Genomic DNA, 27,019 nt, shown 5'->3' with positions numbered 1-27,019 from the left:
TAAGTGGCATCCTTCACACAAATCTGTGTCATGCTCCATGGCATCACATATTGTAGTGACCATGCTGCTGAAGTGTATACGGGCTATCTAAATGTACCTGAATATTTTAGTGTCTGTTTATTCTTGTGTCCCTGTCGAAACAAAATGAGGACAGCAATATGTAGCTTTTAACAGACTGCATTTACTGAATTGTGAATTGACTTTTCAGTAGCCTTAGAGAGCTTCTAAGCTAATGAAATGGCTTAACAGGAATTTCAATTACTTACCAGACACGTTAAAATTTCTCCATGCCCCAGTTACCTGCAGCACCATTTCTTCAAGTATCATAAACACCCTATAGCAGGCTGTAATGAGGAAGAACCACATCTGAGATGAAGCAGTGGGAATTGTTGCTTCATCCCAGGAATTCCCCGAACCTACTCCATGACCACCTACTGCTAATGACTGTAATTTGTGGTAAGTCATGCTGGCAAGTGCTCTAAAAGTTTTGTGTTGCAGATTGGCATTTTTTTCTAGGGGATGGTCTCGTTATGCCTGAATTTACCTATCTGGGGTGGGGGGAAGGAAAAAAAAAAAAAGTTTGTTGGGAAGCATTTTGACATCTGTTTGAAAGTTGCCCTGGAAACAAATCAGTAATATTTGTGGCTGCTCTCCCTCTGTTTTCCTTCCATTGTCGGTTCTTAGTTTGTTTGGAGATACGATCTCACTGCTGTGGTTGCCTCATGACAGCATTGTATAAAACTACAGCATGGCATTAACTGTACTGCGGTATGTAAAACTGCAGGCTGTCTGATCACACAGAATAGTATTACTCTCTTTTTAAGACTACCTTCTTTGTCCTAGGGAGGCATGAGTACTTTCTCTTTGCAGGACATTACCTCGTGTTTGCACTGCTGCCTGGGAGATTTTGTTGGTTCCTGATGCAGAACAGTGAGTCATTTCGTACAGTGCCAAGCAGAAATATTAGCAGATGTCCAGCAAGTTGGGCCCACAGAGAATAAAAATTAGTTTCATTTAGATGTTTCTATAGAGTTTGACATTTTAAATAGTTCCCAGCTAGAGAAGGTTCTGGTCTGACTCAACTGTATCAGACAATTTGAGGAGTTAGGGACAAATAAATCTGTTATTTTTTTGAGCCTTTTGAAATTTTGACCATACTTACTTCCATATCCTGGTTTCCCTCTGTGTATGCTAGAACAACGAAGTTGTTCCTCTGGGTTCTGGAACGTAACCTCACAAGAACGTGTTGCTGGCAGTTACTGAAACAAAACTTTTTGCTTCCTTCTGCCTTTTCAGTAGCACTGAACACAAGTAGAGGTTTAATTGTAGGTAGACTTCCAGTTTTAGGAGTTTTCTTTGTTTGTTTTTCAATTATACATATCAGAAGTATTTTCCTTTTATTAATTTATTATACTAACAGACTTTTACAAGCCCTCTCTTACCAAAGAGAAATAACCTTTCTTCACAATCACACCTGTAGCAGAAATGCAAGGTCGTGACCTGAACCAATGATGGAGCACCTGGCGGGAAGGCAGGGTCAACCCGGGGGAGCTCAGGTGCACACAATGCCACTGAGTGATTGAGGGGGGGGGCTGGAGCCAGGATCCACCCCTTCCCAGACCTCATTTAAGGGCTGACAGTGGAAGGAAGGGTATCCCAGTGGAGATCCCTGCCTATCTGAAGCCTTCCAAAGGTAAGCAGGTTCTTTAATCTATGTCTGTATCTATAGTTGTTGCATTTGAGCAAGTCCTTGCTTGCTGTAGCCTGGGACCTTGCTGCTCTGCTGTCACCACTATACCTTCCATTGCATTAGAACACTTTGTTCATGTCACAGGTTTTTGGTGATCCGTATGTTTGAACAGTTCTTTTCAAGGGTGAAGAAAGGAAAAGTTTCATACAAAATCTCTGATGTACACCTTGAGAGCTCACTGAGAATTGCAACCACTGCCATTGAACCAGACATTGATGTATTAGCTTTAAAAAAACAAGGTCATATATCTCAGTCATTTTATGGTTTTGTTGTCCTCCTTTTTTATGTTTTAACAAAAAATGTATTAAAAAAAGTTTTGTTACTTGTATATGTAACTATATTATACATTCAAAATGTGGCCTAAGGCAATTCTTCGCTCAGTGCAGCTGAGGCAATCCAAAAGGTTGGACACTCATGATCTAGTTCAACTTCCTTGTTAAACAAGTGAATGTACTGCTTCTTTCACAAGGAAACTGCAATTTATGTGCAAGTTTAATTAGTGGTTTGTTGGTTTTTTTGTTTGTTTTTTTTTTTTTTTCCCCCAAACTTTGTGTAAGGACAAAAAGGATTCAAAAGTAATCAGCCATTCTGAGTGCTTTCATTTTGTTGTCCAAAATAGGACGCTTCAAGAAGGATCAAATTGACATAATGCTTGTTGTAAGGTGCTTGTAGTTGTTTCTCTAAAACTATCATTTTCTTCTCAAAGATGAAGAATGCTATTCTTGTGTCTTTTGAGGGGAATTGGCATCTTCTTGCATTAGTTGAGTTACCAGTTTTGTCAAGGGTTTTCCCACTCTGTGTATTACTGATGTTTAGCACAGCTGTTTAGTGAAATTGTAATATAAAAAGGAGTGTAGACAGCTGAGTATAGACTCATGCTGTTTGTTCTTTAAACTCAAACCAAATAGTACAGTAATGCTTTCTGTAGAGCACACTGGTAATGTTATTTTCCTCCTCTTTTGTTTATCCTTCTATTCTATGAGCTGCAGAAGATTTGTAAGTCATGAAAATCAGTTGCTATCTTAACTTAGGCTGATTATTCATAAACTGTGGCAGAGGTGAAAACTGAACTTAGACCTCCATGTGTAATGGTGTAACTGTGAGATAAGCATTTATTTCAGACATAAAAGCATTAAGCTCATTCAATTCATAATAAAGCAGGAACATTGTGAGAAGAAGAAAGAGATGTTTATTGGCTCCAAGACTATCAAGAAATTCCCTATTGTTTTTAACAATTTTACACATTTCCAGTGACGGGAACAAGTGTGGAGAGGTACATAAACTTCATAGAGGAAGTGATTTATTTGTTCTGGTAACAGGGAAGTATCGAGTTGCCACTGTCTCAAGCACATATCTCTGATTAGATCTAACTCCTATTATCACACAGCTGTTTCTTTTTTGCTATTGTTATTATGAAATGGTACTGTGAGTACCTTACAGCTGGGAAGAAAACTGACGATGATGGATGGTGGAGGGGACCTAAAGGAACTTGAAGCTTTGGTCTACTGCCATCAGACTGCTCAGGGTCCAGTGCTAAGGATTCCAGTGAGCTTCTCATAGATTCCCTCAGATTCCATAGAATCCCATAGATTCTCATAGATTCCCTCCAAAAGCTTTGGTGCTGTGGTAGGCAGATTCAAGGTGATACATGGAAATATCACGACTAAAAACAGTTGTCTGAAATAGACGTCATTGCGTGTTGCTAGTTTTTTCACCACCATTGTTTTTACCCTTGTGTTACGGGTGTTGTGGAGAGTGGTGATGTACCGCAGTCTGAGTCATTTCTCTGTTCTTTGGGGGTTGATTTTGAGGAGTAGAAACTATGTGGCTGTGGTTGCAGCTGTGCCAGGTTTGGGGCTGTCGGAGTGTCCGCATTACTGCTGCATGTCGGTGGACCACCCTTCTCCCCTTCCTTTGCCTTCAGTGGTAAATAAGCACTCCCAAGTTGCACCTGAATACTCGAAAATAGGGAGAATTTCAAGAAGGGTCTGGAAAATGGCTTAGCCTCCATTTCTTTCCTTCGTGGCTGTTGAACCAAGCAATTCTGAGTGAATCGTTCTCTGCAAAATGCCTCCAGAAATGGCTGATTGCTCCCACTGCTCCTCTTTGCAGCTGATTTAGAGAGGGAAAGCAAGAGTAATTTGGGCTCTTTCTTCACACGCTGAGGTTTATATAAAGTGTGCAGTACTGGTAGCGTTGAATTTATTTACGCACATGTACATATAACAAATGCAGAATGTTCTGCCCTGAGGTAGCACTTAATAGTGTATGCAACCAGCGTAGGAGGATGAGCATAGGAAAAAGGAGCTGGAGCAGTTATGGCACAAATGGGAATTTCATTACTTAGCAAAACTGTCTGGAGACTAAAACAAAGGAGGCTTTAGCTCAAATGGAGGCAGGCATAAAATATGAAGACTGTGCACAGTTAATATAAAGAAAAGCTGAGCAGTGGAGCGTAATTACTTATTTTCTTTAATTTTAATTTCCTCTCACTTTTAAACTCCACGTGCAAGCATCTAAAGCCTGGTGGAAATGCAGTTTGGTGAGAACTTCACACGCAGATGCCAAGTGGGTGCTGTCAGGATGGTGTCAGCGAGGGCATTGCTCCCAGGTGGCAAGGCTACCTCCATGGGAAAGCAGCTTTTATCTCCAGGTGCTTTGCCCTTAGCTTGGGTAGAGTTTGGTGCTGGTGGGTTCTTGGCTTCTGGCCAAGAGGGACTCTTGTATTTTGTTTCTTGCCATTCAGTACACTTAAAATAAATTTATGAAATGGAAATTTAATTCTATAGGATTTATTCTGTAGAGAGTGGGATTCTGCCACTCCTACAAACATCGCTGTCCTGAAACCCCCTACTGCCATTTCTCTTCCCATCAAAATCAGCCTGGTTTCATGAATTCTGCTAGCTTTAAAGCAAGAGTATTTGCTGACTGAAAAAATGTTTTGCTTGAATGCTGCTCCCCAGCTGTATCACCTGCGCGTGCATGGAAGCACATCAGCTGGGTTTTAAAACTCTGTGGGGATTAAGAGCTCAGCCTCCTTGAAATTCAGAGTGAGACATTTTGCTTCCCGGAGATGTGGGCCCTAGGGATTGAGATCCCTGGGGTGCAGCCAAATGAGCTGACAGCCAATAGCTTTGCAGGGCTTACCCTCCCTTTTCTTAGGAAAAGGCTGCAGAAAGAAGTGTTCTAAAAACTGTGGGCTGAAGAGGCAGCAAGTGGAAGTTCAGGTGCTATTTGTGTTTCTTCCTGGGTACCAGGCAAGTGTGTTTTGTTATTTTATCTGTGGTTCAGTATTATTGTTAACAATGATGACATGCTTAAATCTCTAATGGGGCTTAAACTGATATCTGCCTTCTGTACGTGCATTCTCTCCTGCACAGTTTTCAGCACTGGATCCTTGTATTGTGAATTCGAATGCCTTGTCCCCTGAGCATTGCAGGGTGTTGCTACAGCCAAACATTGGTTTGATGCCATGCTTTTGCCAGCATTGCTGTGTAAGAGTAGTCACAATGGGTCACGCCATGGGTGTGGTCTCTTCAGTGGAAGCTGTAAGAAGAGCAAGTTGACATAAGGCAGAGGAATGTTTCACCTGGTTTAAATTTTTCAGCTTCTGTCAGGCGGTAATTTAGTGCCTCCTTGAGCCAGGGTTTGCTTCTGTCCTGTCATAGCTATTATTCACCAGTGAGCCATACCTTCATGAGTCCATCCTATCTGCGCTGGAGACTTTCCAAGCTTTTTCTCTCTTTGCGACTCTCTGAGAAGTTCCCCTATGGATGGTGAGTTTTGCTGACACTATCCACAGTGCTCTTTTCTGGGAACACCACAGTTGATTCGTTCAGGGGGCAAAGGAGTCCCCACAGGCATACTGCAGGTCCAGTGGAATCTGAAGGTGTACAAATGCCAAAAATGTCCCCCGTTGCCAAATCCAGAGCTGCTTCCTGCTCCATGCTTCTTTGTATCATTGGCCACCGAGCTGCAGTCGCTTCTGGTGCGTTAAAAGCACCGCAAGGGGGAACTCTTTCGTTAATTCTTCCAACGCTTTTTTCACGCGCGTTGTTAGTCAAAAAGCAGAAGCAAAACACCATGAAGGCGTGCTTAAAGGACAAGTGCTTTGCCTCGGGTTACGTCCAAACAGCCTAACACTCTTTGTGGGGGAGCTCCTTCCAGCAGCCAAAAACTTGGTCATCAACTTCCCACACCGGCTGCTTTTTAGCTCTATAATTTACTGTATGATAAATGTAGATCTAATTAAAGCGGGCAAGTTTTATGTATAGAGAACCAAAGCAAGAAAGAAAAGCTATTTTTAAAATTTTTCCACATTTATAATGAGTTGGTTAAAAATTGCTTGCTGAATGTAAGATGTTTCCAGAAATGTATGCATTTAAGAATTTAATAACTGTTCAAACTAACAGGAAAACAAGAAGAAAAAAGAAAATTCTGTATTTCTGGTGTGCAATTTTAAGTATTTTCTGCCATCATAAATGCGGTTTGTTTCCTTTAAACCAGTAACAACAGTATTTACTCTTTGCTGCTTGTGTTAGATTTTCTTCCTTTATAGTTGATTGTAATTTCTATAACTGAAACAAAAAGAAGCCTCTCCCAGTTCTTAGAAGCAGAGGGATGGGCTTAGGGAATTAGAGACATCAGAAAGAAAGCAACCTTCAGATTCACCTTTTCTCTGATTTTTCACGTTTGGACAGTGCAAACATGGCAGCTGAACTTGTGAGAGGTGCACTGCTTCCTCCACATCTTACCTGAGAAATGAGTTCCACAGCTCCCTGCAAAGTAAATGTTCTAATTACGTGGTAGGAAGGAGATTCTTTAAATTCCTTAGAAATTAAGACGTGTCATCTGCTTAACATCTTAGCATCTGTTACTGCCTCTTGTACATTTCTCCACTGCATCAGCCTGAAGGACGCTTTCCTGGACATTTCAGAGAAAAACAATTAAAATCCTTGAAACAGAGAAGAAATTGTCCCCTTCTGCAGTGGGATGAAACATATAAGGCATTTCATCCCCTCCTTATTTCTCAGTTTAGTGCACGTTTGTCTGGGTGAGTTCAACTATACCTTTAAATAAGAATATAGGAGGGTACAGCATAACCTTAAATCCCGTGGTAATCTTTAACAATGTGTAATGTCATACTGAAATACTTTCCCTGCCAACTGCTGACCCCTGTGCAGTTGTTGCCCTCTGTGCTTACATGGATTTGTTTCAGATAGGCTGTTAAGAACTCACACACTTCTAACCTGTTTATTGTTTTTCTTTTCTCAAACTCTGCTGTTGTCTGGCAGGAAGTAAGTAACAATTTAATTCTGGCTAATTGCTCATGCAGTAGGCATAATGTTAGGGCAGAATGTGTTCAGAGCATTGGGAGAGGTGCTGAGGCACCGGGAGCTTCAGATCTGCGTGTGCAGCTCAGTGAGACGCGTGTGGGCATTGCCAGGAGGGTTAATGTTTTGCCCAGAGCTGACTGAGACTTCTTAGAGAGGTCCTGCTGCTTGCTTTGGTTCCCTCGATGTTTTTTTACATGCTCTTCTTCTTCGTTGGCTGCTGTGTGAACACAGAGTAGCAGGTAGAAGCGAGTGTATTGAAAGTGCCCGTGCAGATAGAACCCTGAAAGTGCACTGCAGCAATGGATATGTTGTGCCCTCGTAGTATTCCCAACGGAGCTCGTGTTTACTGAGAGTCGGCTAACAGCTACGTAACTGCCACCAATGATGTGTTTTTCTGTGCCTTCTGTTTTAATTGCAGTTCAGGCAAATTATGCCCCCTATTTCTTCGATAATGGAGCCAGGAGCACAAATGGGAACATGGCACTCCTCAGCCTTTCCGAGGACACACCAGTTGGTCAGTATGCAGACACGTATGGTTAAAGTATGGAACTGAAGCCGGTTGGTCTTTTGCTTGGCAACACGCATTTTGTCATAGGTGGTGCTAAACACTGTGGGTTTTCTTCTCAAGCTTTTGATTTACAGCGGCACATCGGGATTGCAGCTGTAGTTTAAAGTGTGACATTTTGCTCCCCTTTCCTCGGTCCATGAGTCTGCTCATAGCATCAGAGCACGGACCTTTGGGATCTTCTCATAGGTGCTCTAAGAGTTTATGAGAGTACAAAATTATCGCTGATAACTTTGTCAGCCCTGATAAGAGCAAGCTGTACATTGCAAAGTGAGAGGCGTGGTTTTCTGTGAAGACTTACAGCGTTCCTCATGTACAGCACAAATGGTAGAGCACGTTTCTGCTTAGAGTAAGAATTGCTTGGTAACAACAACAGTTTCTTTTGAAACAAGTTCAGTTTTGTTTCAGTGAAAACTCAAAAACTGATGCATTCTCTGACTGAATGTTTTGTGGTGGGCTTAAACATTTCCTTTTTAAACTGTAATTGCAGTTGAAGAAATTAAATAGAACAAATAGATGATTATTAATCAGTGCTTCCCGTGGGGAAAAGGACAACTTCTTATCAGCTAAAACATGTTACGTATGTAAAACCATTCTGATGAAGACCTCCATGTCTAGCACTAAGATTTTCTTTAGGCTTTGCTCATTTGTCTGTAAAGAAAAGCACTCTCTATTGTCAAAGGAGTACCAGAGCACCCATTTTCTCTCACATTTGTGTGCAGAGCAGGGAGATGTCTGCACTCTTGCGTCTGTCTGGAGCTGCAGGCAGGCAAAGGAGAGTGTGCATGCCCAGGCAGCCATATGGCCATGAGGGGTCAGGGGTTGTGTCAGCTGCCTCATCTGCAGTGCTACTATTGTTCATGACTACTAACTTTGGCCAGAATGCATCTACATTAGCTGGTCTGTACTTGCAGTTTGCTTTATAAATGTGTTCAGCTGCCCTGAAGTTTCACTGTCAGCTCAGTGGGACGCGTAACTAAGAAAGAACTGAAGGGTTTTTTTGTTTTGTTTTTTGTTTTTGTAACAGGACTGGAACCAGAATTGGATGTGCAAAAGCTGACTGGCCTCCACCCCCGCAGCGTTTCTCTGGTGTGACATTAAGAAGATTTGCTGAGGCCAATGTGGTTTTCTTGTCTGCTGCTGAACGCAGCTTTGATCGTGTCTAATGATTAAGGTCTTATATAAGGCACGAGCAACCAGTCCTAGTTCTTCAATTTTCCTTGGCATTTTCAGTTTACTGTTAGATATTCTGGTGGTCAAGGTATTAGACTGCGTGTAAAAGGACCTGGGCTTCGTCACTGGAGATGTCACAAAAATGTGACCCTCTAACTACCCCCAAAACCAGACAACTCTAGAGATCTTCCTCATCTCAAACAAGGGGAGTGAGATCATCCTATGTTTGGGGTGCAACTACATCCTACAGAGACAATGGCTCTCACCATTTCTGTAAATAGCTACTAAAGGGATTGCATCCACGTGCCCACTCTGGAGAAATCTGGGAAGTTCTGCTGATCAAATATATTTTGGTTCCATATTTTTTAAAAAGGCAGATTGCTCAGGATAGTCTGTTAAATATTAAAAGGGTGTATTCATACATGCAAACTCTACACACTGTTGACCCAGTCGGATGATATTGAATGATATTAATTAATGCAGTTGGCTGTCAGGTGCCAACTTTTACACGGTCTTTGATGAATTCCCACAAAATGCATCATGGTAGTTTGAATGCCACAAAGAAGAAAAATGACTTTTGTAAGTTAGCCACAATCTATAACCTATGAAGTGCTTTAAGACTCCTTTTCCACTTTAGAGATACCTGGGTGTTCTCCACACGGCTAGTTATTCTGGCTTTTGTGATTTTTCTGATGTTTTTATTGTTTTTTTTCTTTTATATGCTTAGCTTTGTTAGTGCAAAGACATTGTATTACAATACATCTTTTCATTACCTTTGGCTGCACGTTAGTAGGAAAATGAACAGGTTCACGTAAATCAGCTCCAGTCATAACGTGTTCTTCACATTCCAATCCAGGTTTCAGAGAAAGTGAGGATCCTTGTAACAGATGCTAATGATGAGAGCCCAGAGTTCATCAATACACCTTACATAGTCCAAGTCCCAGAGGTTGGTGAAGTTTCTTTGCATACTGTATTACAGTAGAACGTAAAGAGGAGCGAGCTGGTGTGCTTCCAGTAAAGTCACAAGATGTGGAGGATTAACTCGCATTCTTATGGGGTTTGGCCAAAGTCAGTTCGGACTTAAGGCACTCTTTCTCTGTCTCCTTACATGCTCCATTTTCACTTCTTGTAGTTCTGCTGATTTGCCACTTCTGTCTCACTGTAGTATCTGTTTTTGGTCACAGAACGCTCCCTCTGGCAGCAGTATCTTTAAGATTGAGGCAGTTGACAGAGACACCGGTTCTGGAGGAAGTATCACCTACTTCTTGCAGGTAAAGTATTATCTGTACTTTTAAGACTCATCTCTCATTTAAGATTCAGTGTCTATAGGGCCAATTCTGTAGCATGCACAAGAAAATAAGCTTTGGCAAACAAATATTGTCTGCCATGAAGCAGTCAAGCACAGCCTGGCAGGCAGGCGTTGGGGCTGGGGTCTCCACTGTCACTCTGGCACATCACAGCACGGCTCCTGTTGGCCCCTTCTTTGGCCCAATGGGAGAGCAAGTCTAATTTGTAACCCTGTGTGCAGATGGGATATCAAAAGCACGATATAGCTTCCTTCAGAAGGAAAAGTGCATGGAAACCCTGTCTGTACTTGGATGCAGCTGGCTGGTGCAAAATTGAAACCTGTGTTGCATTATAGAGTACTACGTGTTCTTACTGATGAAGCCAGTGCCCACTGCAACCAGCCTTCCTGGTGTTGTCCTCTGGGGAAGAACAGACAGCTTTCATATTTGAAGCTGGACTGACGTTTGTGTGCCAAAAGGGCAACTTTTTACACGATGCCCTTCAAATCCACTATTTCTGTAAGCATTTTCCTTCAGATGAGCGGTAGTTTCCCTTATTCAAAAGGCAGTGGAAATAAAAAAAAAAAACACAAACCAATTTGTTGCAGTATGTACCTTAGATACAGTATGGAGACGAGTTGGAATATATTTACATAGCATTAAAGGTAATCTGGTTAAGAGCTCAGGCACACTGAGAAAGAACACCTTGTTGAAATTTAGTTTTGATTTCACCAATTATGAGCCAATTAAAATGTAATATGTGCAGGATTCAGTTTTGCACGGGGCTTTTTCCAGTAAGCCAAGAGACTCCGAAGCCAGGAACAGCTATTTCGAGCTTCCAGGTCTAGCTAATATATTTGTGTAACAGAAAGGTTACTAAATAAGTTTATTTATTAAAAATATGCTGCTGCATCCTTTCACACAATTCTTGAGTTGCTCAGAAACAGCATTCTTGTAAAGTCTGGTGTGGGCAGGTAGTGATGTCACCAAAAGGACAAAGACTGAGCTCAGGCTCCAGTGCCAGGACAGCGAGCTCCTCTGCAGCAAGTCACCTGTATGCAGTGAGAGACACCCAGAAGCATGCACTGTTGTACACAGCCCCAGCTTTGGGATGCATCGGTCCCTTTGGACTCCCAGGTGCTGCTCAGCATGCAGCCCTGTCACAGCAGGGGCAGAGCTCTGGAAGAGTCTGAGGAAGTTTGTTTTTTTCACATCTCTGCTGCATTGCAGCAGGATCTCACACCAATCCCACAAATTGCTGCTGCAAATCTTTCCTCCCCACTGTTGCTCACAGTAGCACGGTGCCTGCAGCATGGCTGAGGATTCATAACAGGCATTAAAAATTCAGACTCTGAAGTAAAGTCTCCCAGGATCCTGCAGAGTGCTGTCAGGCTGGTGGCCGCATGTGTGAAAGGAGAATAATTTCACTGCTACTTACAGTGGCTTTACGTTTCTTGTTTTGTGAAAAATGTATGGACCTTGTTATTTATTTATTTAGCCAGGATTCATTTGAAGAGAAATAACAGAACTTGGGTTAAATGCTGCTTTTGGGCAGTAAAGAGCAAATCTCTTCTAAAATCCAGAACTTTAAGAACAGCCACAGCAGGTGCCCAGAACAATTCACAGCAGTATGGCCACTGACCTCCAGCCGGTGCTCTGAGAGTAAGGGTGTTAAAAGCTTCCAAAACCGAGAGGCATTTCTGTAGTTGGCATTGCTGTATCACCAGCACAGTGCCAATGGTGGTAAGGTCCCCAGAGATTGTTTATATACTGTGGCTGTTGCACAGCTCCTGGGTGTGTGCTGCCATGCTTTCACTTATGCCATGTAAAATCCCCTGGGAGGCTTTGGTCAACTCACCTGGGAAAATTATTTCCCCTGAAAATGCCCTATTTTACTACAGTTGCCTTGATTTCATGGCAGGGTTTTATGGCCTGACAATTTTTTCTGTCTGTTTCTAGCTTTCTCCTATTCCAAAAAACAAGAAGAGCCAACAGGATAAAAAAGCCCTGAATTGTCTGTTCTCTGTGTTGTTGATAAGCAATAATGCGTGACTGCATATATGAGCACAACTACTTTAACAGAAGAAATCGCTTCTGAGATTTCATAAGGTGTCTGCCCACTCAAAGAGGAAATGGAACAGATGGAAAAGAGAAGGGAATAGGGCAGGAGAGCTGAGTGTGCGCTGAGAGACATTAGAGATTCCTGGAACCGTGTTTGTGAATGCATGCCTGATACGGTGCGCATGATGCCGTAAATGGATTTGCCTGCATACTTCAGCAGAGGGATCTGACAGCGACTTCTCTTTTAGGATGGCAGTGGGAAGCTGAGGGGAGACAACAAAGTGTTCTCAGCCACAACAACTGTCACCATCAACGTGGAGGATGTTCAGGACACTCCTCCCATGTTCATTGGGACTCCCTACTATGGATACGTCTATGAGGATACGCTTGCAGTAAGTGCTGGTTTTGACCTGCGGAAGTGCAGTCTTTCACGTTTCAGCCAAAATAAACATGTGCTTTGGGCTGCAGCACTATCCTCTCAATATCTCATCTGGGCCAAGGTGAACCTGACACCAAGTAGCACAGGGTACTTTCTGCTCAGCTAGGCTGGAGGAAGGGCCCAGGAAATCCTCCCAGGTCCAAGTGCACCAGAATACTAAGAAAGCAGGGGCATACTGAGGAGAACCACGGACGAGTTGTCCTAAAACTATGTTTGTTGCTATGCCTATTGCTGAAGATACGCCTCCTTATATATCATGGACAGCCAAAGGAATACAGAGATCTCCTGGCTGTGCCACCGTCTCAGAAAGTCCTACTGTCAGATCTGCTCAAAAGAGAGCGTAGAGTTTATCCAGTCAGTGTATCGTGGCACTTTGACCCATACAGTAGTCTTGATGCTGGTGATGCTTCCAGACACATATCATTCCCAAAGCTGTAAACTCATCAGTTTGAGGTGCAACTCTAAGCAGAGGCACAGTACTGAATAGGGATCAATTTTCACCCTGATACATGTTTTAAGTAAAATTTGCTTCATACAGAGCATGAGAAATGGTACCTACTTATGAAATTACTCAACTTTAGACTGTTGTCAATGTTAGCACCCCGTTTGCCTCGTTCTTCACTTGAATTGGCATAATGCAGATCTTTACTTTCTGTCTAAAACTGTGATGCAAATGTGTGACAGTAGGCAAAAGCTCAGTTCATAGGCTGTTACATTTCAGCAGGGCCGAGTAACATTTGTGTGCTTTGCAGATGTTCAGAATGTATGGAGGATAGACTTATTCTGAGAGTTACACATAGATCTTGAAATAACTATCAGGTGCTCAAAGAAGTGAGTGAGCATCTAGCATGAAACAAAAGCCAGTAACTGTTACTTATGGCCAGCCTTAAGCTCATAGCTTAGACAAGTATGATATTATAATGATCTAAGCACCGACAATACTTAAGTGCGAGATTTGCTATTAGATTTAATTTCACAGAGAGAAGTGCAATAAAAGAGTTCAGCATTGCTTTTATTTTCTACTTGAATTCCGCAAACTTGCCTTTTCCTTTGTGGAGTTGTCAGGATTAACAAGTCCTGTGTCACTTTCAAAGGGACTGCGCTATATTTTGCTCCATTGGCAAATTTTATTGCAGCTTCCAGCATGAATCGTAATAAATACAGTTTTGTATTTCCAATTGCTCTATTGGAAACTTGCTCTCATTTAAAAAATTTACTCAAGGGATGAGCGAATGAAAGGAACAAAAACATTCCCTGCTGCCATTTGTGTTTAACTGACAGTTTCTTGAGCGTTTCTTGTTTTCGCAGTCCCAAATAATTCAATTCAGACACCTAAATTGTGCAGCCCACCGCAACTTTTGTGAGCGCTTTAAAGCTGACAGCCTTCATCCTTTTCAGTCAATAGGAACAGCCATATAAATGTTTTCCAGACCTCATCCATGTATGGCTCTGGACATTTTCCTAACACAGAAAGACGCGAAGGCTTTGAGAATGGTTAAATCATCATAATCTTCATTGCTATTTTATGCCCTACGTGTTCAACGAAGCAAGTTGCTTTCTGACCCTTGGCTCACGTTTGCTGCCTGTCTGAACCTGATGAGGTGGTGCTGAGACTATTCTTCAGCAGCTATGGGGGTCTCAGCACACTGTGGGACACACAGAAATAGTATGAGTTCCAGTGACTGCCAGAGGGCATGCTGGTAGCAAACCAAAGCAATCCTCAGGTCTCAGATTTGTTACTCCTAATCTATAGAGAAGGACAAAGGCTGGGTCCTGGGCAAACAGGCACAGCCTCGTGGCAGGAACAGTTTTTCTCGTTGCAAGTCAATATATCTTATGCAAAAGTACCGCCATTCCCGCTACACCTTACTGCAGAAAGGCTTTCTGAAATTCAGTTTATTAATACACCACTGCACTTTCATTGCTTTTTGATCTCAACACACAAACCGTAACGCCCTATTTCTCCGCAGGGCTCTCAGGTCCTCACTGTTGTCACACTCAGTGGAGACAGAGGAAAGCCAAATAGCATTCATTACTGCATCGTAAATGGTGAGTAGACTTGGCTTATATGAATTCTGAGGGGAAGTCAAATCTAGATGTGACATGAAATTAGAGACAGAAGAGCCTAGAGCTTGATAACGCGCCGACAAACTCAGATGAAATAGCATTATATATCTCAAACAACTCCAGGGCCCTGCCTACCAGAAAATGAGATAGGATTCACTGAATTGCAGCACTGTGCTTGGAGTTGTTAACGCAGTCGATTTGTTAGGCATCAGTAGCCCGCTTGTCACTTCAGAAAACTTAAAGGAAGACACATTCAGTGCCACTGAACATCTCTTTAATTCGATTAAGGAAATGAGAAAATGCTTTGGGAGACCCAGATGTGGCATTAAAAGGACTATTTTTATTATTATTTTCATTGGAGTGGGTAAACAGCCGAATCTCTGGTTTCTTGGAAGAAACTGTATTTACTAGAGAAGAGGTCAACCGTACTGTAAGAAAGCAGGTATTATCAAAGCAGCAATGCTTTTCATTAGCTCTTCTGAGGGTGGCTGTAGCCTCTCTTTCAAGTTTTGTACTTATGCTCTTATCTGAATTGAGGACTCATTAGCTGGTGAAATCAACCATTTACCTCCAAGCCACCTGGTTCTCTCTTACCTCAAAAGAGGACTTGCACCATGACTGGGTACCCAGACTCCCAGGGCCCCAGCATTTCATACAGTAACTGTCCAATTTACTTGCAGAGCTACTCATGAAATTATTCCCAAATTTTGTTTGTTACATCATCTAAAAAGCAAAGACTTGAGTGGCCAGAGAGAAGCAGATTTCAGATTTTGTGTTGATGTGGGATGGGACCCATGCTCAAGTTTCTTCTCCCCTGATGCAAGGGAATAGCTAGAGTAGGGGTTGCAGAAGAGAAAAATAGATGAAAAATGAGAGAAGTTGAAAAGAAAGGTGGAGAATGAGGAATGCAAACAAGGAAGCGGGACAGAAAGAAGCTCAACAGGGGAGAAAACTGTTGAAGGAGCATCAAGGTAGGCAGGTGAACAAGGGGCCATGTCTAAGGAAATGGGGCACATAAAAAAGAGCATGGCCATCAGGTCAAACGAGGCAATGCTCCCCCTCTACTCTGCCATGGCTGAAGTACCACATGCAGCTCTGGGCTCCCCAGTTATAGACATGTAGAGAGAGTGCAGCAGAAGGCCACAAGGACGACAAGGGGCCCTCGCACCTTCTGTATGAGGGAAGGCTGAGAGATCTGGGACCATCCAACCTGGAGAAGGGAAGGCTGAAGTGGGTGGGGGTAAATGAGTACACAGAAATTATTTATTCTTTTTAAGCCTTTTCTAACCAGAGTGTGTAAGACGACTTGAGAAAGTACTCTAACCCTCTAAAAATGCAAAAGAGAGGAACACATGTAGCACTACATACCCAGAGTTAACTACTGCCCTATATACAATTTCCCTGCATTATGCAGACACTAACATGAGGTATTGTGGGTTGCAACCGCTATTGATTTCAGCTCCTTCTCAGTCAGGATGTGCTTTCCAGGCCAACACATCTTAATAATTGACCCCCTAGATGTGTCAATCTGTTCAATGTCATGTCCAATATACTTTAATGAAGTTGCAGTTACCACAAGTATTACCAAAATGGGACTCTATCAGATGGTTTAAAAATAAACATTAGCATCGAGTTATAGAGAAATAAAAGCGACTGGGCTTTCAGATGATCATCCTCTTTTCTAAAAGCCTCAAGTTCCTTCATTTTAAGAGCTTTTCTCTCACCTCCTTTTAATGGTAGATTCTGCAACCAAGAAGAACCTGCGGACAATCCTACGGGTAAGATTGCATGCAGGGGCACATAGGGCAGGATGGGTCCCCAGCTGTCAGCCATCCCCTCCTCTAGCAAGGCAAATTCACCAGGTGGAAAGGGATCAAAGCCCTGTAACTGGTTTTCTGTTCAGAAAGTTGGAAGTTACGGCACAGGGATCAAAATCAGCCTGTAGCCCCATTCTGCCTGCGGAGCTGTCTCAGCCTCTGTGAAAAAAGCCTGGCTTTTACCCTAAATTCTCCTAAATCCCCTTTCACGCAGGCCAGCCTTGCAAGAAGATGCATGCTTTTTAACTAATTGGATGTTTAAAGCCAGAAGATGCTTCTCCCAAGCCGCTCTCCACAGATAGAGTGACTGTGCTTCTTTAGGATAAATAGTCAAACTTCTCACCTTAGCTGATATTAGCAAGAGCAATGTTCCTGTTGCTCTGAAACTTAATTATGTATACATTTGCAAATAAAAATCAGTTGGTCTTTTTTTTTTTTTTTGTCTAAACTAGCACTTAAAGATGACAGCATAACAAGAAGGAATACCAAATGTGCAGGCCCGGTTGCTGAGGCTCGAAGGGAACCTTGCCAACACAGGAGAGAGGAAACCAAGGTTGGCCACCTGCACTGTCAGAGCTCTGCCTAGCTGCTCCTAGAAGAGGAAACTCTTGTTGGCCCTTATCTGTGCTTTTACCACACTACAACCAGGCATAGAAATGCTTCAGTTTTCAAAAATTGCCACAGATCTACTGATAGGAGTAGACACACATACAGATAGACATGCTTAACAAAGCATACAGTTAGTTTATCACACTGGTTCAAGATACAGGAAGAACAGCACTTAACTAGACTCTTGTTTTATTGCAGGAGGTGAAGGTTCCTTTGAAATCAGCAACAGCACCGGAGCAATTTCAGTTATAAAAAGTCCAAATCAGCTCAAGAAAGTACATGAACTAAGAGTTCATGTATATACTGAGGGCCCCAGCTGTGCTCAGTTTACCCTACTACCACCCCTTTCCTGGCAGACCCCTCATGGGGAAATCTCCCGCTAATTGTGAGTGTGGTTCCTTATCTTGGTGTGACCAGAGGCATTGCAATCCATACAGTGATACATATGGGAGTTGAGAAACAATTTGCAGAATCCCCTTAATATATAGTCTAAATTATGCTGCTGCTTGGCTACTGCTGTTAGCTCTAACTGCATCTACTTCAAGACAAGGATCTTTCTTTCCGTCCTCAGAAAAAAAGACAACTATTTTTTAAGGAAATTCCATCACATTTTTCCATTGCAGAGCTTTAATACCAAACCAGAGAACATACTAATTTTTCATATGGGAGACAACAAGCGTGGTAAGGAATTTAATTTAGCACTGCCCAAAGTCTGGCACACTTTAAATAATTGAGCAGTAACTCCTCAGAGGGGTGCAGCAACAGACGAGCGCTTTTTTTTTTCCTTGAGCCCTCATAGCACAAACACATCAGTTAGGGATGTGTTTTGTTATAACAGATTTTGTGTTCAGACAGCACGAAAGTCTTAGAATGAAGGAGGTGAGTTGGTCTGCATGTTGGAATTGATTAAAACATATCATCTTTCTGTTAAGGAAAACACCAACTACATTTGCTCATCTGCACAACCTACACCCAGCTTAAGCAAAGACAATCTAGACAGCAAAGGAGAATTCCAAATCGGAGAATAAATCTGTCATCTTGCTCTTTCAAATTTCACCCAGCCTCAATTTGTTGAAGTACAGCTTCTCTATCAGAATTCCAGAACTGCCACCCTTCCAGAACAGCAGCACTCAAACACCTATGGTACTGTTACAGAAGGAAAAATTAGCACAGTAAAAAGGCAATACAGGAGCAGAAAAGCAAAAGAACAAACGGGAAAGCAACGCTCACCCACTTCAGGATCTAGGCTCACAGGGAAAAACTCCAGAAGGGAGGGATCTCCAACCACAGAGATCCTTCCCTGGCAGCAGTCAGCCCTTAAATGCCATCTAAGTGAGGTGCAGCCAGGCTCCACCCTTCCTGTCACACAGCTGAATTGCCTTCACCTGTGCTCTCTGGGCTGACCAGGTCCTTTCCCCAGGTGATCAATCAGTGCTTCGGGCTGTGACTCAACAGTTACCATACACACTCCCAGCAAATTTAGTGTACATTTTCACTTTTTATTTTGTCAACACTTCAGGCAAGCAATTATCTTGTCTGTATCAAGTTACCTGTCTTTAGAGAACTGTTTTTACGTAGGGTAAAATACGAAGCTCACAAAGCAACATTTTTCCAGCAGAGCTTGGTTGGGACTGGATTATTACCGCACTTTCTAATCACCATGAAGTCCAGTGCAAAGCAGACCAATACTTCTACGGAAAGGTAATGTTGTGAATGCTTGTACACAAGTCCTGTGTCAGGGTGCTTTGTGCATGCAGAAGAAGACCTGAACGCAGAACTAAGGAAGGAGACAGCTGCAGCTAAGAAGGGAATATTCCCTCATCACTGTTCTCCCGCTTTACTTTGTGCGGGCATCAGAAGTCTGCCCAAAAGGTGACATCTCAGCATACGCCTTTGCCACGGTGACTATAAGGGTGGTCGATCTCAACAACTGAAATTTCATGGAGAAAGCGGTTCCCAGAACAGATTTGAACCAATCATATGGGAGCATCCCCAGAGGGTGAAATCATAAGAGGATTTAAGATGACAGTCTATAATTCAGACCAGGTATGTGCGAACTGCGTGAGTTTTCCTGCCCTGTTTTCCCAAAAATAGAAAGGGACACCAGAGAGACAAATGTCAGGCCTTTGTTTTTTTTGGAACACACACTGGAACACATGCACTCCTAGAAAGCTTAGGGCAAGCAAAATACTTGCCAGGACCGTTGCCACAGAGAATTTAGACTCTAAGGCATATTTAGTTTGTCATACATCATTTAGTCTGACCATTATGTCAGAGAGAAGAGCACCAGTCCCAGATCTGCAGCCCACCTCTTGAGGACCTCTGAAATTGAAAAGTCTTCATGCATTTCCTTTGTCTGTTGGTTATGTTCAGTTGCTGTCAGCATAAAGTCTGGGAACATATTCCCTTTAGATAACTACTGAAGCCCCAATTGCTTTAGCAACTTGAAGTGCTTTAAGTTTCCGTCCATACCTTTCATAAGCCCTCTGGAAGCAATTCCATCCATGCCTTTTCACAGTACATATGGCAGCATATTATCCTTCTAGAGCTTATGTTACAACCAGAGTCTGTAATTCATGCTTTGAAATATCATTCCCATTGGAGTTATATTTTTAGGTCATCTTAAAAATTATGCCAGCACCAAACTAACTGATCAAAAGGAAAAAAAAGACAACTTCATCCATCTCAGTCCAATAACTAGCTGACTTCTGCCATCCATAGACATTATTGTGACAGTCACTATAGGCATCCCTAAGCTGAATACCACAGGAAGGGCATCTGTCCAAAGATGATGGAAAGAGCACTCTTATTCAACCATTCTCAGTATTGCGCTGTTTTGACTGTGCTGTATTCTAAGAAAACCACCACCTTCTTCCACCTCCCTCCAACTGCTCTGCAGCAAGCAGATAAACAACTGCTTTCAAAGCAGCACTGCGTCTATCTCACTATTGTCACTGAAGATGTTTCTACAGAAGAAACTAAACCTCTTTTATTTGGAGACCAAACATATATGTATCACCTAGACTGGCAAAATACTCAGGGCCACAAGTTAGGCTATAAAATAGGCAAAAAATACAGCTAATTGTTCAGATTTCACAAGAAGCTTCCTAATACAGGATAAGATACCACTCTATGAGGATTGGGTTGCATAACACTACAATAGGATGGAAACTACCTGATAATAGTAGGACGATAAAGTCTTTAGCTAGAGCAAACAAGGAGAAGCCCAAACGCAACAGCTGCAGACGTAACAAAGGAAAAGAGCTCTTACCTTTAAAATACTTACATAGTTGGAAGGGACATCCAGCAAGAAAAACCCTTACTCCCCACTGCCAATCCTTAAATGAGGTCTGGGAAGGGGTGGATCCTGGCTCCAGCCACTCAGGTCACTCACTTGCATTGCACGCACCTGGGCTGGCCCCGCCTTCCCACCAGGTGCTCAATCAGTAGTTGAGGCCCTGATTTAGCATTTCCAGTCAGGCTGATACAGTTTCAGGGATCAGAAAGCAATGTTTTTCCCCCTATAAAGACTTACGTCTCTGTAACAGTCATCAAGGTCTCTAGTGGTGCAGGCGAGAAGGAAGCCGCGATCACGGCCTAAGATTTGATGGAAATGCCATCTTGCAAGAACATCACACAGAAATTTCTCACTCCGCTCTCTTTAGCCAGCAGATGCCACTAAAGGCCTGGTGTGATCGTGCCTTCCATTGCTCCTCTGTCCCACGGCTATCTGCTTTGCTATGTGCAACAGGGCTTACTCCGTGCAGATCCAGGCTGGGCTGATAATACTGTCAAAAATCACCGAGCCTTTGAAGGGAGGCTTTGAACTCTGAAGGCCAACCGTCCTGAGCGTTCAAAGCATCTTATATATTTAAACTTTACGTGGGGGAAGAATGGAACTCAACACTTATTTGACGGCATAACAATCTGTAGTTTCCTCCATCTGCTTTCTGGAAGTGCAGGCTAAGAATATCCTGACACGTCGGTCTTGCGTAGACCGTTCACAACCCAGCAGTGATTTTCCAGCATGACAAAGTTAACTTGTTCTATTCTTCAAATGTGGATATATTAAAAGCAGCAGTAAGTGGAAGTGAAAAAACCGCATGAATTCTCACTGCTTAAGTCAGAGTACTGGCTTTATCTTGACACATTTCTTTGAATAAAATAGCAACCTGAGGAGAAAGCACTCATCATTGACTAATGTTTATGAACAGGTCTTTCCTACAGGGAAACCTTTAGTCAGTTGCTACTAAATATCCAAGATACCAGAACAGTCTGAGTTAGGAATACCAAATGTAAAACTGGAAGCTCGATTTTAAAAAAGTAGGTTATGTGCCATTACTGGACAAGGGGTCTGTTATTTATCTAAATTTCTAAATATAACTGCTCACCTGCATACTCAAAACTCAATCGAACAGTTCCTATAGCCTGGCACCATTAGCAAAATGTAGAAAAAATCAATACAATAGCTTTTCAGATATGGAAGCGCTGATGAAGTGCACTCAGGGTTTAAGCTTTTTGTTGTTGTTGTTCAATACCGAAATTAAAATTCAAAGTTCAAATTCTTATATTAAAATAGGAGCACGAGGACGTAAATCCAGGGAGACAGCAGCAAAGCATAGGAACAAAAAATGAGAAAGAACCCTTCAGAATTATTCCTTTATATATAAGTCTCCCTGGTAAGTCAGTCTATGTTGAGAAAGGTGATTAAAGCCATCTGATACGTACGCCTATCTCTCCCTATTCTCTCATTCGCAACTCCAGCCCCTGTCCAATAAACATTCCCCGTCAGAACAAGCAAAACTATGGAGTTACATTAAGCAACAAATTTCAAGTGGAGACAAAGAGGGGAGCTGAGAAGCTCAGTTTAAAGGCCATATTTACTCCCTGTTCATTTTTGTCTCCGTTTTCCTTCCTAACCAGTCACATAATAGAAGTATTTTCTGGAGACATCGTTGTCATCTGTTCCTCTCTGCTGTATGTTTCGCATGAGTATTTGTTTTTTGTTGTTTTTTTTTGTTTGTTTTTTGTTTATTTGCTTTTTTTTTTTTTTTACAAATGCCTTGGTTTCCGAAAGCGTCCAAAACGCTGTTGCACAGTCACTCTTCCCATGTTTTGTAAACCATCTAATTTAAAGAAATAAAGGAACTCCGCTCTATCCTTTGTCGAAGCACATCCATTACTGTAGGAAGGGCTGTACATCATTTGTTGGAATCGCTCTATTCCAACAAATCAGCAAAATAGCGAACATAAGGATTCGCTCCGTGAGGAGTCATAGATGTGGCTAGAGTCAGCGTGAGATAAAAACAGTCAAATGATAAAGGATGGTACTAAAGAAACAAATGTCAGCGGTTTAAACGTGCTCAATGGTATGGCTGAATCGTATTTGGTATCGAACTGCTCTCAAAGGGAGAACACTTAAAGGCACTTCTCATGCCACAGCGAGGTCCGGTTGATTTGTCATGGCCACAACTTGTCATAAGTTAAAATTGCCTGATCAATGGAAACAGAACAAATTGTCTTATGTTGTTAAAAAAGGATAGGCTGTGTTTAACTTTTCAAAATGAGGATGTCTGAATTTGTTTTATTCCTTTTTTAGAAATAAAAAATGAGACCGGGTTGATAAACGGTAATTTATTCTTCCATCAGTTTCTTCCTGAGAAAACACTTGCAGTTTATTTTTTTTTTAGATAGATGTGCAGGCAGGCGATCAATCAGAGCTGATGAACACACACACAAAACCCTACGAAGGAGTTTCCCTTCACTTGTAGATTACCTTTGTCTTTCAGAATTAGAAAAATTCATCATTAACCAGTTTGAAGATGCTACAGCCCATTCAAAGAGGAATTGCAGTCGGTGACGTTTTAGGTAGTTTTGCTTTAACAAGGAATTACCGCAGCAATTTGAAACGGAGCCGAGAAAACATAGTTCAGAAGCTTGCTCCTAGCGCTCGTATAGTCGTCAATAAGACACGCTCTTTGCAATTTAGGCAATCCACTGTGAAACCATCTTGCATTTATTATACCAAATTGCAGGTGTTTTCATGAGAAAGTTTAGATATATCAGTAGTTTAAAAGTAGCTGCGGGCAATAGCCGTCACAGACATTCCACGCCAACATTTCTTTCAAGACCTTGTCATTATGACTGCGGAGTCAGAGGGACTGTTTTCTACTCGTCCACACAGCTGCATTCAGGGCAGAGACAGAAAGCATACAGCGAGGCCTCCAAAAACGGAGGCTGGGGATGTTCTTTGGAAGGGTGTCGGAAGTGATCCGTTCAAATCACGTGCAATTATTTGACTTATTAATGAATTCAACAATGACGTGCGAAGAGAAAGCGCATAACAAACTGTACCGAAGTGCATTTTCAGTCCCTAAGTCAGATCTAGAGCCCAAGCGTCTAACCGTCAGGATCCCCAGCCGGTCCGAGCGAGCCCTGCCCGCGCTAACGAGGCAACGACTCGCAGGCGCGGCGGAGCCGCGGCCGGCCGGCCACAGGCGCGCCTCGTCGGCATCCCGGGGCGGGGCCGCCCCGTCTCTTAAGCTCCGCCGGAGGCCGTAAGGAGCCACGAGAGAGCTGCTGAGGTTTGCTGCGTGCGGGCGTGGTCTGCGTTCTGTCGCCCAGTTCTTGCGCCGTTGGGGTTGAATGGCGGTACGAGGGGCTGTTCTTAACGCGAGGCCTCGGGATTCTATGCGACGTTCTCTGTTGTGTCGCTTTGTTTCAGGCCGCAGTGGGATTTCACGCGGCGAGGATCAGCCCTAATCGGTGAGCCGTTCCGGCAGCGGTAGGACCGCGGAGGCAGCGAGCATTTCGAAGCCTGCGGGTTGGGGGTCCTGCCGTGCCGACTCCGGTTTCTCGGAGGCGGCAAAGCACCGTTCTCCGTCCGCCGACGCGGTTTCGGAGCGGGCTGCTGCTCGGTTACCCGAGCGCTAGCGCGGCTGTGGGGTTTTGTTAGCCCCAGTCCCTACAGCTTTTTAGCAGCTGTCTCGGTTACTCCCGTTCTCATTAGCGGGAACAAGGCGGATGGAGCCGTGTTCCTGCAGCCTCGATGGTGCTGGGAGTCGAAAGCAACGCCGCGAACTGCTGACATAAAAGCTTTCCTTGATTGCAGGCTGTGCGGGGGTTGCAGCGGAACTTTTTCAGCCCGAACAGGCGAGACGGTGGAAACGATGAGCGTTTCTGAACCACCCTGTGAGATTCTGTGAGATTTCTTTCCTTAGAAATCGCGTTGGACCGCCGCTCGACAGCCTCCGTTTCTTCGCGATCAGCTCGGTGCCGCCGCCGATCCGGCCGAGACAGAGCGCGACCCCGAGGCGGCCTCGACGCCCCGGCAGGATTTTTCGGGCACTTCGGTCCCTCCCGCTTGCGGCAGCGGCGCGTGCATTTCCTCCCTTCTTTTGTGTGACTTCAGGCGTGTCCTCTTACTTCTCTCGTGGAGACACAGCTGGACAGCTTTCAAAACTGGAATGCTGTTTTGGATGAGACGTTATATTTTCTTGAGAAGGAGACCAGCAACTATGCAGCAGCAGCGGCATTTGGCAAGAGAACCAGGAGAGACGAAGAATCGCTGGAGCTCTGGGGAGGCTCTCAAAGTAAGCCTCCATAGGGTACTTAACATCACATAGGTCACAATGCAGATTCATGGCAGGAAGTTATTGGTTATCATAGAAGTCATATTCTCTGGCTTCGTTGTGAAATAATTTGAGTTAATGCGAAGTGAATAAAAGTACTCACAGCCACTGAACACTCACTGTCTTCTAGATGTATTCCCTCACGCAAACTGATCCTCTCAGTGATGGGAAAAGACAGTTTCTCATTTCTAGACTGTCATTTTTGTACAATTTCAGTCACACTCAAAATGATATTCTAAACTAAGTTAGAAGCCTTGAGGGAGACCTACTTATCTGCTATCTTTTACTCCCACGGAGACAGACAAGAAGTGTGGTTCTGTTTTTTTCTGGCAGTACAATCACGGCTAGGGCAAAGCTGAGAGCAATGTTATATTGCTCTGTTTCTTTCCAGCTTAGTGGCTGTGTGTCTGTGAATGCGTTCAGATGCTGCGGTGAGTTAGCTGCAGCTAACAGATGTGCTCCCATCTGACCTTTCTCTCTGTGCACCTCTTCATTGGAAACTGAAGCTAGAAATCTCTGGGCAACAGAAGAATGAGGAGATCGCTTACCAGTTCTGTTGTGAGAAAAAAGAGACTTGCCTTGGGAAAATTAACTGGCTATCAATTAAAAGAAAAATTACTGATTTGACTGATAAGAAATAATAATAATAATAATAGTGAGCTTTGGGAAAACAATTTTTTTTTTTTTTCTCCCCCTTTCCCATGCTTGATAGTAAAAAAGGTCCTCTGAGGACCTTTCTATTATTGACACAGTTTACACTCAGACCCTTCTGTGATGGAGCAGGCAGTGAAAGATTACGTCCCAGATTCTTTCAGCTGTTCTTTCCCTTGACATGCAGAATCAAACTCCGTAACCCAAGTAAGATTACAAAGCAGGTACTGTTTATTCAGTGCTGTGCAAGATGAGAGCAAGCCCATATGCAACAGCTGTTGATGCAGAAACAAAGAAAAACTGCTTACCCTTAGAATACCTCCAATAGGCAGGAATCTCCAACAAGATACCCATACTGCTGCTGCCAACCCATAAACAAGGTCTAAAAAAGAGTATGACACAACAGAAAGCATAGCAATAATAGCAAAACAGCAAAGCCCAAGGCTTAAGCAAATCATGATTTACCCAAAACCAACAACACCACAAATAAAGACACGACTTACCCTCAAAAGGTCTCATCTACTAAACAACAAAAGATGCCCTCGCCTTTCTCTGATAACCCTTAAATGAGGTCTGGAAGGGGTGGATCCTAGCTCCACTCCTTCCTGTCATTCAGAGACATTGCATGCACCTGAGCTCCACTGGGTTAGCCCTGCTTTCCCACCAGGTGCTCCATCTCTGCTTCAGGCTGTGACTTAGCATTTCTGCTACGCCTAGAAAGTAAAAAAAACACACAGGTAAAAAATATCTGCCAAAGAAACCTCCTTTAAAATTCTATTCCAATTTACCATTTATTTAGGATCCATGGAGTCAACTGCTGCTTAATGAGACAACCAAGACGTTCTAAATCAATGAGTTAATAAGTATTCTTTCCTCTGCAACCAGACATCTAAATTTCGTGCTCGCAAAGATGTGTCCTTTTATCCTGTGGCGTGGGTGCACAAACAAGACCAGTACAAGAGAATGGATGGAAGAATGCAGACGAGAGAAGATTTTGTGAGAATCTAGGCAAAATCCAGTTAAGATAATTAATAGTAGGAAAAGTTCCTCCCTGGAAAAGGTCTAGTTCTTATTTAAAATTAGAATAGTAAAAATGATTCATAATATTGTAAGGTTGCAAATGGAAAGACACGCAATGGAAATGGGCAGTCCTATCTCATTACACGTGTTATTCAAGGAAGGAAAGAAACTGAGCTTAAATCTATGCTTTGCTGCTCACAGTGTTTGCTAGCTGGCAAATACATACTAACCGAACAAAATGTTTAGGGATTTGACATTTGTTGGCAAGGAGAGAGTTCATCATTTGCTTTCCTTGCAGCTGCTCATATTCAGCCAACACACTCCTACTGTGATATCAGTGGTCTGAATGAGGGCCATACCATAACTGACAGTTTAATCTCAGTTAATCTCCGTTGTCTTATTAGCTGAGGCTCCAACTTCCAGAACTGCGTGCTGCTCCTTTCCTAATTTTTTTTTTTTTATTACGGTGCTCTCCTTAAGTTGGTAATTGTAATGTTGTAACTGCAGCAAGAACTCCTTTATTTTTTAACTACTTGGTGTTTATCTGTGTGGAAAAAAAAAAAAAAAACATACACACGATCAGATATTTTGGGTAGCAGTTAGTACTCTTACAA

At 42.9% G+C, this 27,019-nt stretch overlaps 1 protein-coding gene and 2 long non-coding RNA genes across 4 annotated transcripts in view; 2 read left to right on the top strand and 1 right to left on the bottom strand.

The window, feature by feature from the left end:
- The window catches only part of LOC128078020 (uncharacterized), a 173,673-nt gene that overhangs the window by 20,798 nt on the left and 125,856 nt on the right, over nucleotides 1-27,019 (bottom strand). The window lies entirely within an intron of this gene.
- The window catches only part of CDHR1 (cadherin related family member 1), a 92,122-nt gene that overhangs the window by 11,399 nt on the left and 53,704 nt on the right, over nucleotides 1-27,019 (top strand). Inside the window, exon 4 of the mRNA XM_052677794.1 lies at nucleotides 297-456. Coding sequence (XP_052533754.1) covers nucleotides 372-456 — 85 coding nt within the window. The 5' untranslated portion in view covers nucleotides 297-371. The remainder of the gene's footprint in view (nucleotides 1-296; nucleotides 457-27,019) is intronic.
- On the top strand, nucleotides 17,510-25,623 carry LOC128078016 (uncharacterized). 2 transcript variants are annotated; one of them, XR_008205263.1, is made up of 4 exons: nucleotides 17,510-17,784; nucleotides 18,719-23,868; nucleotides 24,215-24,294; nucleotides 24,515-25,623. It is a non-coding gene; the product is annotated as an uncharacterized LOC128078016 (long non-coding RNA). The 2 variants fall into 2 exon arrangements; XR_008205262.1 differs by having other exon boundaries at nucleotides 17,510-23,868.

The sequence above is a fragment of the Tympanuchus pallidicinctus genome, unplaced genomic scaffold, assembly GCF_026119805.1.
Source record: "Tympanuchus pallidicinctus isolate F22 unplaced genomic scaffold, pur_lepc_1.0 scaffold16, whole genome shotgun sequence".
NCBI lineage: Eukaryota > Metazoa > Chordata > Aves > Galliformes > Phasianidae > Tympanuchus > Tympanuchus pallidicinctus.
This window is presented reverse-complemented; position numbering and strand designations above follow the sequence as displayed.